The sequence below is a fragment of the Equus asinus genome, chromosome 1, assembly GCF_041296235.1.
Source record: "Equus asinus isolate D_3611 breed Donkey chromosome 1, EquAss-T2T_v2, whole genome shotgun sequence".
NCBI lineage: Eukaryota > Metazoa > Chordata > Mammalia > Perissodactyla > Equidae > Equus > Equus asinus.
In genome coordinates, this window is record NC_091790.1 from 199678344 (window position 1) to 199697213 (window position 18870).

Sequence of the window (18870 nt, forward strand, 5' to 3'; positions counted from 1 at the left end):
AATCCTATCTCCACCTCTTATGGGGTATGTTACATATGTACCTGAATAGAATATGACCCCAAATATAACGCAATCCCCTATTTTTCCAACAAGACAATTAAGAGTACATTTTGACTAACTTACGTATATAAACTTTTAGGGCTGTAGGTGAAAATGTCTATAATATTTGTTTAGTTACTGTGTGTTTTTAAAATTACGTATGTAAATAATTTGGAAAGCTTATTTTCCACTCTGACTTTTTGGAAATGATTTTGTTCTAATTTCTTCACATGCAGCTTTAACATCAGTGTCTTTGTCATAACTTTGTGAGTCATCTAACACATTTTTGGAGAACAAATCATCTTCACCTCTAAGATGTTTGAATACAGGAATTTTTCCCCATGTCTAATGCTGTCACTTGACATGTTTTTCTAAACTTCAAGTATCCATTAGCATAACATTAGGACACATTTTTTTTCAGTTGTCTCGTATGTGTATATTCATGATCACGTTGACTCATTATCTTGCTGTCTTGTTTAGAAGGTTTATTTATAACTACACAAATATTTGTGATTGCAATGGAATACCACCCAAAGAAAAAGTGCTATATTTAAATCTCAGCTTCCTTCTCTGTTAAATGAGACTCATCAAACTTCTTTATTTTTTCTGGCTTTATTTGTATTTGGCTCAGTGATATGGATATAGATATACTGCTTCCAAGGTGACAGGCAGTGTTCTAATGCTATGCAAACCCTAGTTCATCTACTCCTCAAAACAAATCTATAAAGGGATGCTGTGATTTGCATTTTAGAAAAGAGAAGGCTGAGGCCCAGAGAAGCTAAATAAATTTCCCAGGTTCACAAGGGGCAGAGCAGAGGCAGGCAGCCTGGCTCCTGGATCAGTCCTCTTAACTGCCTCACTATGTTTCCTGCCCTTCTGCTGTGTTACTGCTCACTATTGAGAAGAGTCACTCCAGTGACACATATGGTGTGTGTAGATAACGCCAGGCACATATGAGGCTCTCAGGAAATGTCAGTCAAGTGAGACACAGGTCTCTTTTTTTATGTATCAATAACTAGCATCCTTCTTTCTTGATCTGGCCCTGAGCCACTGTCTAGTTACCAAGATCCCACTGCATCTGGGAGTATGGGTCCCTGGTGAGTCTCTCTATTCCCCGAGACGTTTTTTTGGCTCTAGAATAGTGGGTGGAGGAATACCATCTCTTTAATAGCAAATGAGAAGTGCTGCCTTAATCTTGTTTGGTGATGTGCTGTTTGTTATTTTTGACTCACAAATGTCTAATAAAACTTGGGATGATGATACTTTCTTTTTCTGAATAAATGTACTAGTATTTACTGTAAGTATATATCTTATAGTATTGATCTGATCAACTGTGGTATTCTGAATGAATTTAATGTACAGTCATGTGCCACGTAACGACATTCTGGTCAACGATGGACCACATATATGACAGTGGTCCCATAAGATTAGTACCATATTGCCTAGATGTCTAGTAGGCTATACCATCTAGGTTTGTATAAGTACACATTATGATGACCACACAACAATGAAATTGCCTAACGACACATTTATCAGAACATCTCCCCATTGTTACATGATGCAAGACTGTATTGAATTCCAAAAGCTCTTAAATTTCATTGATGTTCTGTTTCATATGAATTAAATATTGCCAAACACTATTGTTAATTTTTAACAAATTCCTTAAAGAGGCTATTCCTTATAGTTTCTCTGAAGCAAAACTAATTCTACACTACTTCCTCCAAGTGACAAATGGCCCAGGAAATGATGAAGGCAAAACTCACTCTGGAGCAGGCTTGCAGGAGAGGTCACGTATATTTATTTTAGTCCACGTTTCACACAGAGTTGTTCAGGTCTCCCTTGCCCTGGAGGCAATGGATGCAAGCAGAGGGACATTATGCTGAAACTATGGCATCCTCTTTTTGTATATCTTAAAGTTTGATAGCTGAGCTCTGAATAGTGGGAAATACTACTATTTGAGGCCAAAAGGTCTACCTTAGGGTCTCAGCTCCACAAACGAACAACATAGCATGTTCAGGATCACTGATGCATTCATTACAAAATGCAAGGAGTGAACACAAAGTTCTCTTTGCTCAGAGTTTCCCAAAGTACGGAGACCATTTAAATGAGCTTATTTTAATGTGCCTGAGGCAAAAAATGGTAGAATTGGTTTCTCAAACTTATAAAATTTCTACTCAAATTACAGTTTTAAGGGAAAAACATGAATGTAAGAAAGTACTGAAAGATATCTGGGGCTGGCCCGGGGGCTCAGCGGTTAAGTGCACACATTCAGCTTTGGCGGCCAAGGGTTCGCTGGTTCAGATCCCAGGTGCGGACATGGCACCGCTTGGCAAGCCATGCTGTGGCAGGCATCCCACATATAAAGTGGACGAAGATGGGCACGAATGTTAGCTCAGGGCCAGTCTTCCTCAGCAAAAAAGAGGAGGATTGGCAGCAGATGTTAGCTCAGGGCTAATCTTCCTCAGAAAGAAAAAGAAAGAAAAAAGACATGTAGTAGTGGAATCTTCCAATACAACTAAAATCTGATGACACAAATGCTGAAAGTCGGCAGATGAAACTAGATGAAGTCTCAGTTTTTTTATAGCCCTAATGCTATATGAGACAAGGATATCCTCAGAAATTGAGCTCCCCTCCAGGGTGGTGGCAAATGGAAGTGTGTGCGTGTGTGTGTGTGTGTGTGTGTGTGCACGCACGCTATAAGAGAACTCTGATCACAGGTGCACAAAAGCTATATAACATGTTTTGTTGTTGTTTGGTTTTTTTGTTTGTTTTTTTGTTTGTAAGAACTCAGTCTCTGGAACTAGATATATCTACCTTCTGATTCTCAGTTCTGCCATTCACCAGCAATAGGATACTTAAACTTTATTTTATTCAGTTCTCTCACCTATTTATTGGGGATAGTAATTTTTCAAATTTTTTTTGTGAAGTACAAATGAGTCAAATACAAGTAAATTACTTCGCAGAGTGACTAGTATGTAGAGCTTAGAACAGTGTATCCATAAATACTCACATATGAAGAGGTCATGCAATTAGATTCTTCTCTAGTGAGAGCCTTCAGGCTGTTATTTTTTATACCTGTGGATGAAGAAAATTTATAAGAAGCAGCACATTTTCTTTTGAGCAATTGGATCATTCTTGCCCCATTGAAGAATGAACTTCATTATATTTTGGAGCCCGATTCCTATCATAAGTTGCTGAGGCATACCTCTTGATGATTAACATTAAAAGTTCAAAATAATAATTGGAATTAAAATGAATAGAAATCACATTTTAAGCTCAGAATGCAGCAGAGGCTGCTATCAACAAGGCTGCTTTTATCTAGGGTCCAATTTCTCTTGTAATTAAGTTTCTTGAAAAAATAAGGTAACCTTTTAATTTTAATCTGATTGGAATAATAGACCTTTTTTCCATGAACAATTAAGCTGATGATGTTCCATTTATAAATTGCTTTTGTGATGACATTTTCATAGGAATTTTTTAAAAAGCTTTCTAGTTTACCATTTAGAACAGAAAGATCTGTCAGCTGAAAATATCTTATAAATGACTTCCTCTGGGTGTATGATTATTTAGGATTAAATTTTGAGACTGAACAATTGTAACATGATGTCCTTGGGATCCATGCCCCCAAACTGTGTTTCAAAGAAGAGTTCATCACATTGTAAAGGCTAAAAACAAAATCCAGAACCATGCATATGTCTATGGTTGATCAACAGTAAACCCAGTTTTGTACATTAAAGAAAAATATTATTATGAAGATGCATCAATTCTGCGGGAGACCCCAAAAGTACCCTACTTGAGAAGTAATGAACTTGAGTGTTTCCGTAAACACTACTGCTTGCCTCACAGCTCACTGATTTTGGTCTTAGAACAAGCCTGTACGTTTGCATAGCAATTTCACAGTACAAAAAACTTATATAAATATATGTTCGTATATATTATACATTTCATAATTTGGAAATTATTTAGTATTGATGACTTTAAAGCAGGAGTTTTCTATTTTCCTCCAGTGATAAAATGTGCTGAAGAAGTATTACTAAATTAAAATTTGAAAATCCTAAAAAATGTTCCTGGAGGGTGATCACTTGTAATGATATTTACCTGTGTAATGTCAGTCAGTACCACCTGTTTGTGACTGTCTTCTAAGCTCCAGCAGGGCTATTTTTTTCTTTAAAATAGTATTTCTGTCTAATAGCATAAACAAACCACTGGTTCATGCTTTTTCTGTGAAGGACCACACAGTAAATAGTTTAGGCTTTGCGGGCCATGCAGCCTCTGATGCCACCTGTAAGGCAGCCAGCATGTAAATAAACAAGCTTGGCTGTATTCCAGTTAGACCTTATGTGGACATTCAAATTTGATTTTATATAATTTTCACATGTAATTTAATAATATTTTTCTTTTTATTTCTTTTCAACCATTTAAGATGTGAGAACTATTCTTAGCTCTCAGGCCGTACAAAAACAGGTGGCCGCAGGCCGAGTTTGACCCGTTAGCTGTGGTGTGCAGACCTCTGACCAGAGGCTTGGAGCTGTCGTCTGTGCTTCATTGATTTACCCACATTCCATTTTTGGATGCCTTTGCCTGCTCAGCTTCTCTTTTTTTTGTGAAACTGTAGTGTATCCTCAAGTAACTTCTACCTATGGATTCTAGATTATTCTGTCTGGAGTCGGTTAGAACAAAATCTCTTCCCTTTGCTATAGCCTAGGCCTTTAGAAGGTTGAAGAAAATCACTTGGACTTCTCTGTATCTTAATATTTCTTAAACTCTTCCAGATACTTATGTTCAATGGCTACTCTTTTTCTGTTTGCTCCTTAATTTTCTAATTATTCTTGGTAAAATGAACAAAAAGTAAACAGAAACTTTAAGTTATTGTCTGTCTAATGGAGAGCTCCATAGAATTTCTATTTCCAAAGATCTTTGTATGAAGCAACAGTGAAGTGTGATTATTGGTGGGGGGAGTGTTGATTTATTTTTTTGGTTTTTACTTGTTTTATTTCACTGTAAAGATGTCTTATATATAAATAATTGGATAATTCTGGTATTTTTTCCCATGTTTAATAGTCGTCAACACAAATAACCACTCATGCTCACACATTTATTTAGTCCTTAATTTCTATAAACTGTACTTGCCCAATGTGGTTATTGAGAGAAAATAACAGTACAAAAAAAGTTTTTAAAAATGGAGAGAGACAATAGATAAATGTTATAAATCCATTTTCTTATCTGAGAGTGGAGTCTAATAAAGCTAACCAGAAAATAAGCTATTATATCAAAATAGTTCATCGTCAGCTTCCAAACAACTTTATTTACTTCATTCATTTTCCAAAGTTCCCCAATGGCACATTAATATCAATTCTCTACTTGATTCGGTTATGTTATGCCTTATTCGATCCAACAGGTGATAGAGCCACTTATGATATTAAAGAAACATGAGATATGAATTATAAGTAACACTGAATTTTTTGAGATGAACATAATTTTTACTTATATATTTCTGACTGTTGATATTAAAAATTGTTTTAAATTGAATCATCTTAAGAAAACAAAATTGACTTTTATCTTGTACTTCACAGGTTCTGGGTTGAACGATGGACAGTGGCATGAAGTTCGTTTCCTAGCTAAGGAAAATTTTGCCATTCTCACCATTGATGGTGATGAGGCTTCAGCCGTTCGAACGAATAGTCCTCTTCAAGTTAAAACAGGCGAGAAGTACTTTTTTGGAGGTAAGACTACCATTTTTTATTGGTTAATTAGTACATTGTTAACAATGGAGTTTCGATGAAGTTTGATTACAAAGTGTTTGATTCAATGGACTCAGTAGAACTCAGGAAAAAACAAACATATTCTGTAATCTCATTGAGCTAAAAAGAGTGGCAAATTTATATCTCTTCATGATAAAGGTATTAATATGATATCACCATATTCTTCTTGTTCAATTCAAATATTCGAGATAGAAAGCATGAGATTCTGAATCCATTCATTCTCACAATATTATCCTCAATATTCAGCTTCTTGGATTGTGTATTAACCACCAATTGCTGTTTAACTAATTACCCCAAACTCTCATAGCTTAAAACAGCAAGGATTATTTCACAGTTACTCTAGATCAGGAATTCAGGAGCAGCTTAGCTGGGTGAATCTAACTCAGGTTCTCTCATGAGGTTATGTTATCCCCAAGGTCTTGGCCATGGCTGCACCATTTGAAGCCTTGACTGTGTTAGAGGGTCTGCTTTCATGAGGTTGTGTTATCTCCAAGGTCTTGGCCATGGCTGCACCATTTGAAGCCTTGACTGTGTTAGAGGGTCTTCCTTCATGAGGTTGTGTTATCCCCAAGGTCTTGGCCATGGCTGCACCATTTGAAGGGTGCATTAGACTTGACTGCATTAGAGGGTCTGCTTCCAGGAAGGCTCACTCACTCAGTTGACAGTTGGTGCTGGCTGTTGGCTGGGGTGCCTCAGTTCTCCTCCATGTGGCTCTGATTCTTCAGGGCCTCTCTTCCTCCAGTGGCCTCTGCTGTAGGTGGTTGGGCTCAGAGAGAGATGGAGGAGGAGGGGAGGGGAAAGCCAATAATCAAGAGAGAAGTTTTTCAGGATGGAAGCCAAAGTTTTTTAATAATTCAGTCTTGGAAATGACATCCCATCCCTTCTGTGATACACAGTTTACTGTAAGTGAATCACTGAATCCAGCTTGTACTTAAAGGATGGGGATTACACAAGGATCCAGAGATTATTGGGATCATCTTAAAGACTGCCTACCATAGGATGCCTTATATGAGAAGCCATTTTATGACAAATATCTTGGTTCTTCAATAATGAAAAGATTACTAAAAGGGAAGATGTTCTTGACCACAAATCCTGCTTTCTGTGAAAGAATGTTGTAGCATGGACCTGGCATATTGTCTAATTTAAGAAAAGCATCCTGGCCAAAAGTGATTTTTTTCTCAGTAATTAAATATGGGATATCTTTTATTAAAGTGCTAGGCTTTAGGTTAATATATCCTTCATTAGATTATTGCCTTTCTCATTCTAAATCATGCATGTGAGATATTAAAAAGTACAGTGCATCCTTAGAAAAGGCTTTGGTTTAAGCTTTAAAAAACATATGTGCACAGATATTTGCCTCTGAAAAGATATCTTTTAATATTCACATATCTATTTATTTGTTTATATAAATATATTTTTCTGTATCACTATATTTACATATTTTTCTAAATATTAGAATAAGTCTACTTGAGAGCTTGTATGCCTTTTTCCCTGCTGTATTTCTCAAGGTGCTAGAAAAATGCTCAGAATATAATAGATGAACAATAAATATTTATGAATGAATTAGTAAATTCTGAAAAATAGACAAGGCAAGCATTTTCTTTCCATTTGTCTACAAGAAGAAATGGAAGTCCTAGGAGCTTTACTGACTTGCCACTGAGTTTGTAGCCAGCACCTGAATTCCAGACCTCTGACTCCTGTACCAGGGTGTTTGTCCCCTTGGCATCATGATATGATGATGAGTGACAACTCAGACACAAAAGTCCTGACCTAGACCTCTGCTTCTTAACTCTTCCCTGGTGTTGTTGGAAACAACATGATTTTATAAAGGCTCTCAGTAAACATTTGATGAGTGGTTGAAAGTCAGACAAGATGTCTCATGAGTGAGTAAACTGGGGCTTGTTGATGTGAGAAAAAACAACCCAATAGCCAAAGTGGTTTTTCTCCAACAATATATTTAATATAATGGGCTTTTGGCAAACAGTCTTCATTGCTGTTATAGAAAATGGATCACAATAGTCAGTTGGAAAGATATTGATAATCCCTACGCATCCAAATGACAGTGGAAAATCTTTGGCCATAAATGAGGTTACTGCCTAAGGTCAGTTTTGATTTATTTCCATCTAGAAGGGTAAGCAAATAGCTATAACTACAAATTTATGGCATAGAGCTTATAGGATATGAGCACTTTATAGTGTGCTATTGACTACTGCTTTACAGATTTTGGTTTTCAAACCCAGCACTCAGGAGCATATTTCGTCCTCCTTGGGCCTTTGATCTACCATTGGGAAATGCTGTCGGCAAATGGTCATGATGCCTCTTTGGCTGAATCCTCAGAGTGTATGAGAATCACTAGGGGGACTTGTTACCATTCAGATTCCTAGACCCCACCCATAGAACATTAAAATGCAGGATGCTGAGAAATTGAAGAATTCTAAACTTCAGGTAATTCCAATACAAGTGATCTGAGGAACAGAATTATAGATCGATTTTTAGCCAATTTGCATGCACATCTTTTAGGTTCTTTCTGAAAGAGAACATCAGCCACTGGAAAGTGAGGGGAATGAGAATTACCTACTCTTGTATAGCTTTGCCACCACAGAGCAGTGAAAGGAAGTCCCAGGCCAAGGTCTGGTGCACAGACAGACATTTATTAAATGAACGATTCTTAGCAAGTGGGCACAACACTGTTAATACAAATTCTTCTGTAAGATCAGTGAAGTCCTAGCTCTCTGACTTTCTATGTCTTAAATAAAATATTCTCTCCAGGCAGCTGTAGCAATATTCTAGAAGCTGGATTCAGCTGCACTCAGAGCCAGTGCCAGGCAACAGAAAGCCTCCTAAGCTGATGTCTGGCACAAGATCACTAAGTGATCCAGATTCCAGAACCATCTCCAAGGCTTCAGGTCACGGGCCTCACTGGAGTCTTATACTCTCTTCACACAGGCTGCAGGTATCTGTAAAAGATGTTTTGCCAAACTATACATCCTTAATATCTTTAATTTCACTCTTGAGATCTCTTTTCTAACATTTATCTAACATCCATGCTAATTAGCAAACCATGAATTTCACCAAAGAAAATCCAGTTTGGCATTCTGGAAGTTGATCAGAGGAAGAGATAGCACAAATCTTGGAGCAATCGCCTGTGCAGCGGCCACGGTGTTTGTGATATAATGCTCACCACGGCCTCTGGCATGTAGTTTCCAAATTAGAATGCTAGCTGCCTCTGGACTGTGAATTAAAACACACACACACGCACAGACGACTCCACACTGTCTGTGCTGAAAGCTTGAAGTTGAAGATATTTTAATGAAAACTTCTTAAGAAATATTGGCGTCGTGGAAAGAAGAACTGCCTTTGTCCTAAAACATGTGCTGTGAATCATGCGCCTCTGATGGTGGATGGTGGCTTCGCTTAGCTGATGATCATTTTAATAATTTCTCTTACTTTCTTCATCTCTTAAAAGGCAATGGGATCTGTTTTGCGAACATCACACCGCGTAACCTGGTAAACCCCGGGCCTCAGCCGAGGGAGCGCTAAATGCTGACTGCCTTTGCGAGTCAGCTGTAGTCTTTTTTTTTTTTTTTTAACTCCCTCAGAGACAGAGCCTCCCAAGGAAGACTGGAGATTTCAAACCATGTGCTCATCTAAACCTCTCACCAGCTTCTCGACTACTCAAAGCATTTCTTCCTGTTAGTAAATACAAAACAAATTGTTTTCCCGCTAGCTGAATGCCCTCAGGAAGGACTTCCCTGCCCTCATGTTCCAGAAACCCCGTCAACAGTCCTCGCTTTGTTTCTTTTGAAGCTGGGTCATGATCTGGCAGCTTCTCTCGCCGGTGCAGACCCAGCTGTTCTGGCTCCATCCTGCTCCCTACTGACCCCGGCAAGGTCTTCGTTCTCCTCTGTGACACCCATGAGCAGATGCTGAAGCACTAAGAATGCTTTTCTCTTGTTCCTTCCTAGCAATGAACAGAAAAAGAAAGAGAGTATTCATTTGGGATGTTTCCTCAGCAAAAGATAGTTTATCTGCTTTAACTTTTTTCCTACCTCCCAACTGGAATTCCTTTTGATAGCATTCCACTAATTTTAATAATCAAAAGAATAATAAACACAATAATTAACATTATTTATTGACTGCTTCCCTGGTAATAGGCTTTCTTTGGTTTTTGTTGCTTTGTGGATGCATCACTTCCATCTCTGCCTCCATCTTCGCAATCACCTTCTTCCATCTGTGTCTCTGTATCCAAACTTCCCTTTTCTTATAGGATACCAGTCATCAGATTAGAATCCATTAGGTGATCAGATTATCATTTCATTTTAACTTGATTATGTCTGCAAGGACACTATTTCCAAATAAGGCCACATGTACAGATTCCAGAGGCTAGGACTTCAACATGTCTTTCTAGAAGCCCATAAGAAGCTAAATGATTTGCTTTGAAGCTCCCTTTAATTAAAGTCACCATACTTCTTAAAGGAAATATGTATTTCTGGATTTATATTATCCATTCTCAAAAATGAATTTTATGGGAGTTAAAAGTCAAACAAATTTTGGGGCATGTGGATGACTAAAGGGTAGAGACATTCAAACAAAAAAACAAATAAAATTACAAAGCACAAAATTAAATTACTGTGCACACTGGATCAAAACACCACTGCTAGCCAGATTTCTGAACGTGGCTTTCTGACCTCTGAGCAGGACTGGGTATAGAACTTTAAGGAAATCAATAAAAAAAGATTTCTGAGGGAATTCTGTGCCCACGCTTGGTAATGGAGAGTGAGAACTTATCTCTGATAAATGTTAGAAAGCTTTGTGTAAACAAAACAAAAAACTGCAAATAATAATAAAAGGAATCATTGGTGTGAAAGTACATCTCGTGTCTCAGAAACCAACATTTGAAGTGAGAAGAGCATACGGCTAGACTTTGTATTAGTCAGGATTCTCAGAGAAACAGAACCAGTATATATATATATTGAGGAGACCGACTATAGAAATAGGCTCACATGGTTCTGGGGGCCAGAAGTCCCACGATTTGCAATCTGTGAACTGGAGACCCAGGAAAGCCGGGGGTGTCATTCAGTTTGAGTCCCAAAGACTAAGAGCCAGAGTTGCTGATGGTGTTAACTCCCAGTCTCAAAGGTCGCTGGTGTAAGTACCTGAAACCAGGATCTCTTCTGATGTCCAAGGACAAGAGGAGATGGATGTCTCAGCTCAAAAAGAGAGAGAGAGAGTCCTCCTTCCTTTGTCCCTTTGTTTTCTTTGCGCCCTCAGTGGATTGGATGATGCCTGCCCACTTTAATGAAAGCCATCTTCTTTACTCAGTCTGATTCAAATGCTAATCTCTTCCAGAAACACCCTCACAGACACACGCAGAAAGAATGTTTTACGAGTTATCGGGCATCCCTTAGCGTCTTTTTTTTTTTTTAATTTTATTTTTTCATTTTTCCTTTGTCTCCCCAAAGTCCCCCAGTACATAGTTGTATATTTTTAGTTAGGGGTCTTCCTAGTTGTGGCATGTCTGCGCCCAGGATCCGAACAGGCAAAACCCTGAGCCACTGAAGCAGAGCACGCAAACTTAACCACTGGGCCACAGGGCCAGCCCCACATCCCTTAGCTTCTACGTTGACACATAAAATTGACTATCACAGACTTGGAGTCAGCAAACACTAGGGACAGGACCATAACGGAAGACAAGGGAAGAGGATTTACCTACATTGCCTTGTCTGACCTGGGAATTTTCAGAAACAGAGGAATTTGGAATCTGACCTTGATTTGTAGTGCAATGGTAACCTCCCACTACCAAAGAAATGAAAATGTTAAAGACTTAGCTGTAGATAATAATAATGCTGGAAATAAAACAATCACACACACAAAAAAGAGTGCCATAAAAAGAAGATAAGTTTGTTCTCATTCCTCATTTGAGTTTAAGCGGCCCGTCCAAAATCACACATGTTTAAGAATGAGTTGTCATCCTAATGTCATGCTGTACTGCTGCTGGAATTTTGTAAGATATGCATCTGCTAATCAGTGGAACATAGGCTTTGTCAACGAAAATAATCCATAACCAATCTGTAAATGAAAATTTGGGTGAGTTTATTCTGAGCTGAAATCTGAGGACCATGGCCCAGGGCCTTTCTTCCCAAAGGAAGAAAGGGCACCGAAGAAGTGGGGTGCACAGAGTGGTTATATACCCCCAACCAGGGTGTTTCACATGATTGAAATGTCCCTCCCACAATAGTCACAAGATTGCCCTGTCGGCACAGCACTTGATGGACACAGCAGGTAGTGGGTCGGCTATCTCGGTGGGCGTAGCAGGAGGCAAGTCTATTGTCTGGAGCTGGGCGGTCACAGGTGAGTGCAGCAATCAATTTCTAGCCTAAGGAAAGATGCTTAATCCTTAAGGAGACACCAACATTGGGAGCCGGAGGGAAGTTGCACCTTTATCTCAAGGGCCTTTTGCTCTTGCCATAGGGAATCTCTAAAGCAGATATACAATGCATGCTCAACAGCCACGGTCAGGCCCTTTTGGAAAGACAAGGTCAGGCTGAATTAGGTTTACACCAAATGGCTTCCTCATATTCTCCAATATATCCTATTGCTTGCCATTTTTATTTGTCAGCTTAGAGTCACAGAGATATAACGAAGTGTTCCCAGAGAGTTGTTCATATTAAAACAACTAGCAAAGTCTAAGAGAACATCCTGGACATCCCATGGCTATGTGTCAAATCTCTTACTGGCAGTAGAATAGTTCCCTGCGTTTAATATATAAGTGCTGGACAAATGTGCTGTTTTACACACAAAGTGTTCTCACAAGAAATGCCTGCAGAAGAAAGCAAATATGATATTACTTTGGGAATTGAAGTTCTTAAACTCTATTATTAGATCAATGTTCAATTTTCTCTTCACTAGTTGAAATAATAGTAAATCTTTTTATCTATTCTGGGCCTGATTTTCCAAATCCGTGGTTATCTTTAGGACTTTCCTTTCAAACATGCTTTGGTATTTTCATTCATCTTTTCATTATAGAACTGGAATCTATGTTTGTTCATTTATATCTAAAGAGATTATGGAGCCCCTAGCATGACTCTGGCATTATGCTAGATGCTGGCAATATAGTATGACCAAAAAGAAGACATATTTTCTCCCCTCGTGGAATTTACAGTTTTTGCTCTCATAGCTCCATGTGTCTCATCTTTATAAAGTTATCATTTTACATTATTTGTGTGATTCTCTTATTAATGTATACCTATTCCAAGCTTTATGTAGAGAAACCTCTGTTTTGCTTTTAAGGCCTTTAAACTGAGTGGATGAGGCCCACCCACATTGTCAAAGATAATCTCCTTTACTTGAAGTCAATTGACTGTAGATATTATCCACTTCTGCAAAATACGTTCACAGCAACACCTAGATTAGTGTTTAATTGAGCAGCTGTGTACTATAGCCTGTCCAAGATGGCCCACTGCTAAAGCAGTGAACAAGTCAGAAAAAAATACTTGCTTTCAGAAGGTTACATTCCAATTGAAACAACAAATAAATTGGTATGAGTATGTTTTGGAGAAAATAAATGAGGCAAAGGGATGGTCAGTTCTTGGAGGGGGGGGATGTTGAAGACTACCATTTAAAATAAGTTAGCCATAGGAAGGCTCAACTGAGAAGATGGCGAGTGAGCAGAGAGCTCAAGGGGATGAGCAAGCACATCCTGAGGAGATGTGGGAGGGAGCGTCCCGGCAGAAGGAGGAGTCCATGTAACGACACATACAGGTGGAGTGCGCATGGAGGGTTTGAGAGGGGAAGGCCAGCATAGCCCCCAGAATGAGCAGGCAGAGGCTGGATTGTGAAGGGTCTTGTACTTGGAGTGAGATGGGAAGTCATTTTAAACTGATCTCAGCCTGCTGTTTTGAGGAAAGATTATAGTTAAATGAGAGAGAGCAGTGGAGGCTATTGCAATAATCCAGATAAAGGAAGGTGGACTGGGTTGTAGCCATGGAGGGGAAGCGATCAATTCTGAATACATTTGTGGAAGTCAAGCCAACAGGACTTGCTGACAGGTGGGATAGAGGATGTGATAGACAAAAAGGAGCCAAGGCTAACCCCAGTCTGCCTGACAGAAAGCCTTGAGCTTACCTTTTCCCACTATTCCACACTTCCTCTTTCCCCTTACACACTTCGGGGTCCACTTGGCAGTGTTTCTCTAAAAATTGCTTCCAACCTGTGCATCAGAAACTACAGACGGTATTGTTGTCCATGGAGTAACCTGTCATTCTTCCTCCAAAACTGACAGGACCGTGACCCCCCCCCCCTTCCCTGCCATACACACACACACGTGCACACACCCCCCCACACACACTCTTTCACAGCTCCCTGTCTCCTCTCTCCTGGTTTGCCTTGCTGGGTTCTGAATCAGTTCCCACATCTCATTTCAAGTCTTGGTCAAATGCGTTTTTTGCTGCATCACACGTGAGGCTCAACAAGGGTCAGGAATCTGCTGATTTAAAATCAGCTCTGGTAGACTAAAATTCCCATCAGTCCCTGATTTGGGGACCGCAGTGCCGTTCGGAAATAGGCAAGAGGAGGACACTGACTCAAAGCTAAGTAATTGCTGTAAGATGAGTGGCCTTTTAAAATGCCAGTTCACGTTGAACTTGCTAGTACATATACTTCCAGCTTCAGAAGTCTGGCTCAATTGTAATCTTTTCTTCTTGGTCTTTCTTTGTTCCATCCACGTTCCAACCATACTGAGGTTGGAGGCGGTTAGGAGATAAACAATTTATTTCCTTTTTAAAAATAAAATGAAAGTTAACCATCATCTACATTTACATAGTGCTGAACATCATTTATTAATATTGAAATGCTTGGGTGCTCCATCTTACTTTTGTGTTATATGCCTCTTTTTGAAATACTAATTTAGTATTTATGGCAAGAGTCAACTTTTTCTTACCAACTGACTAATAAGTTACTAAGTTTTAGAATGAGAAATGAAGAAATCACAGCTTAGAACCTTAGGAATTGCTGTAAATTTTTAATAGTTTATTTATTTGGATTGGCTAACACTATATAATAATTGGAATTCCTTTTTTTATTGCTTCCTAACCCATTATTTAATTATATTATATATAATTACATACACACACACACACACAGCACTTTTACTCTTTCACTCTGGTTCATTATTATATGTGATCGTTTTCCCCTTTTTCAGCTTCAAGGAGTTGGTCCTCCTTAACTGTAGTCTAGAAACCCTTCCTCAATTATTAATTTCTTACACAGAATTTGATTGTACAAAAGCAGCTACTTACCCATGAAAGTATTTAGATCAATATTTTCGATTCTATGCAAATTCTTTCCCACTTTTTAAAAATACATTTTTAAGCCATTTCTTGCCCTTACAAGAACATTAACAAGGAGAGATATATTTCGTTTTCAATCTAATTCCCAAAGAACTTTTGGCCATTTTCGTTTGTTTTCCAATTATACACATAGAAGAAAAGGGCAAAGGAGAGGCAGCGAATTGCACGGTGAAATGGAATATATTAACCTCCTCAGAAACTGTTTCTCTGTTGGAGATAGGAAAGTATTCGTTACACAGCCCCAAATTCCAAAAATCTTCATACATTTTTATACCTACTTTATACCTTGGTATACCTTTTAAACCTAATTTAGAAGTAAAATTTAATTAGAGCTATGATTGGGGCTAATTATCATTAGAATTATTGTCATACTCTACATGCCTTTGCCTTTTTCTGGCTCTTATGACTGGCTTTCATCAGAAATATTCAGATTTCAGACAGAATTATAAGTAGCATTGCAAAGAAACAATATCATGAATTGCAAAAACTCTTTGACTTGCAAGAATTGTCTTAACCCCATGGCTATTTCTCCCTGGCATCATTTGCTTTTTTTCCTCCTTACATTGGTTCTTCTACTTTAAAATCACTAGACTAAAAGAACAGAATGTTCTGACAGTGGAAATGACATGGACAGCTCTACAAATATGTAAATTAAATATGATGTCTCTGTGTAGATTTTTTAGAAAATATCTTCCGTATCTAAAACGCTCTTAAGGTGAAAAAAAAATTGGTCAAATTTTAAAGCTGTGATGACTTGTACATCTGGTGCAAATATGTGATATATGTCAAGTTATTACTTGGAGAACATAAGTATTTCTACAGTTGTCCTATCCACTTGATTTTACAATGCTTTGCCAAAGGAAAAAAAAGGAAAGAATGTATACATTTTTTTTCATGAGTAATGTAGCAGTTCAGGCACTCTAAGAAGCAGAGGCTAAGGCAGAATTAGACATTCAAAAGATTTTTTGGGAAAAATGTCTCTGAAGAATAAAAGAATGAAAGAGGAGAAGGAGGACTGACACCTGGGGAAGGAGAGAGGGAAGGAAGGAAGACTGGGTAGGAAGAGCCCCATATTGTAGCTCAGCTTTGAGACAGTGTTGGCCACAGTCCTTGCAAAATTTACCTGTTGGAGTGTCAGGTCAGACAGGAGTGGTCTGACTCTGGAACTCTTGCCATATTTAGAAATTAACTGCAGCGTTCTCGGGGAGAATGGCCTCAGCAGAAGGGCATCATTGGACCCTAATCGGATCAGCCAACTCCGATATCAGACAAGAAGGGAGATGTGACCAGCACTCCTCCTTGGCCACCACAAGTCATTGGATAATGATACAAATAAGTGAAAATGAAAGATAGTTCTAGAAAGTTCTTTCATAAAACTTCTTTACAAATTAAAGAGAAATTTTTTTTTTTTTTAAGTAATGAAGTTGATATTTCTGTTTTCCTTTCTAATTCTTTATGACTGAACCAAGAGAGGAAATGATTGTAGGGTACTAATTTTTCATAAAAATTGCTGAAAATTCAAATAATAATAGTCCTATATGTGCAGAAAGAAAGTCCAAAAAAAATCCAGTGCCTGAAGTTGTACTGGTCTGTTATTGTTTATTTGGTTTGCTTTCCTGTTTTGTTTTTCATTTAGGCAGTCAGTTATTTATATGTAACGTTCTCCCTTTGAACTAGAAAGTAAGTTCTTTTTGGGGTGTGTGGCTTTTTTTTCCATTGTTGAATTTTTAAAGATCACAGACTTAAGAATAAACTAGTTTTTCAGTCTGGTTCATCCATGAAGTAATCAAATAGAGTCTTTGCTAAATTCTTACATTTCTTTTTCAAAATTTCTCTTTCTTTTGGGTTCCCACTTGCCCATCTCAGCAACCAGCTATCCCTCAAATAATTAAGAATTTTTATCTTCTCCCCAAGGGAATTTGATAGTAATATGGAATTTGTAAGACTTTTTTTGCCTTCAAGACCCTAAAAAGCATGACTCTCTGACAGTGAAGTTTCAAGTCTTTTTCGATATGGGGAGTAGGAGGGAGAATGTGGGGATTTAGGCCAAAGACCTTCCCTAGTAACATTCCAGTCAACCAACTTCACAGTCTGGCTCTAAAATTATATCATTTCCAAAACCTTTCCCATCAAAACATCCCTAAGCCTCTCCAATATCTGAGTCCCTGCTCTCCCTTCCCTGCAGTGGAACATAATTCGAGCCAAAGGTGCTACAGCACCATTCCACCAGTGAACTCCTTCTGTAACAACCAGGAAATTCCCCAGCTCCTGTTTCACAGAGGCCTGAAGTTGGGAAGAGAGATCTCCTCTATTCTCATAGACCCTTGCTGGGTCAAACAGCGTGCAAATATGAAATGTGAATGAGGACATTCTCTGGCAGTGGTGGACTGTGTGATATTACTACTGGGAAAAGCTAGATGCCTCAGAAAATCAGCAATAACACAAAAGCCTTTCATGCCTTCAGAATTGTTTCTATTATCTATGGGCTATTGAACAAACTAAGCGATGTGACTGCAGAATTCAATACGTATACATGGTTTTAGGTTTAATAATTCAAAGAAAAGAATATTCGAAGGGCAGAAAATTCATGTAAAAGGAAAATAGCTCCTGGAAAACATGTAGTTAACGTTATATGTGGAAAATGTTTGAGAAAGATCAAAAGGAAGAGAGACTTCACTGGGGCTTCAGGATGGGAACCCGAGCAATCAGTCTGAGTGAAGCGGGAGGTAATGCCTGCCATGCAGAAGCTTAGAGGAAGTAGGGGTAATTCTATTTGCCAGGCTAGTGCAAGAGTTGACCATTGATTCAAGACCCACAGGTAGAGACTTGTGTATTTGCTAAGATAATTCATGTTTTAGAATAAGCTCTGGTACCTCAATGTGCATAAGAATCTTCTAGGGTGCTTTTTCAAAAAACAGAGTGGTAGGTTGCATCCTTAGTAAAAATCTGAATTCAGTAGGTCTGAGGTAGGACCCAGAAATCTGCATTTTAACCAAGCATCTGAGTGACTTCGTTTTCTTTTTTTAAACTACTTTATTGAGACATAATTCACATACCATAAAATTCACCATTTAAATATATAATTCAATGTATTTAGTATATTCACAGACTTGTGTAACCATCATCACTATCTAATTTTTGGTCATTTTCATGACCCCAAATAGAAACCCCAAACTCAATAGGAGCCACTCTGCATTCTCCTGCAATGCCCCCCCCGCCCCGGCCCTGGGCAACGACTAATCTACTTTCTGTCTGTAGATTTGTCAATTCTGGACATTTTATATAATTGGAATCACATAATAAGTCGTCTTTTGTGACTGGCTTCTTTCACTTAGCATAAAGTTTTCAAGGTTTATTCAATTATAGCACATATTCAGTACTTTATTCCTATTTATTTGTGAGCAATATTCCATTGTAGGGATGTGCTACATTTTATTTATCCATTCATCAGCTGAATAGACCTTTAAGTTGTTCCTGCTTTTTGGCTATTATAAATAGTGCTGCTATGGACATTTGCATACAAGTTTTTGCATACACCTATGTTTCTTCTTTTTCTTGAGTATATACCTAGGAGTGAGATTGCTGGGTTTTATGGTAATTCTCTGTTTAATATTTTGAGGGTCTCCTCAACTCTTTCCTGGGTGATCTCAACGTCCGTAGTTCTCTCTCCCACTTTGAGAACACTAATTTAGGCAGTGATTCGGGGATTAGAAAGCAGGAGG

At 38.4% G+C, this 18870-nt stretch overlaps 1 protein-coding gene across 1 annotated transcript in view; it reads left to right on the top strand.

The window, feature by feature from the left end:
• CNTNAP2 (contactin associated protein 2) overlaps positions 1-18870 on the top strand; it is a 1870188-nt gene that overhangs the window by 999793 nt on the left and 851525 nt on the right. Inside the window, exon 9 of the mRNA XM_014858430.3 lies at positions 5613-5762. Coding sequence (XP_014713916.1) covers positions 5613-5762 — 150 coding nt within the window. The remainder of the gene's footprint in view (positions 1-5612; positions 5763-18870) is intronic.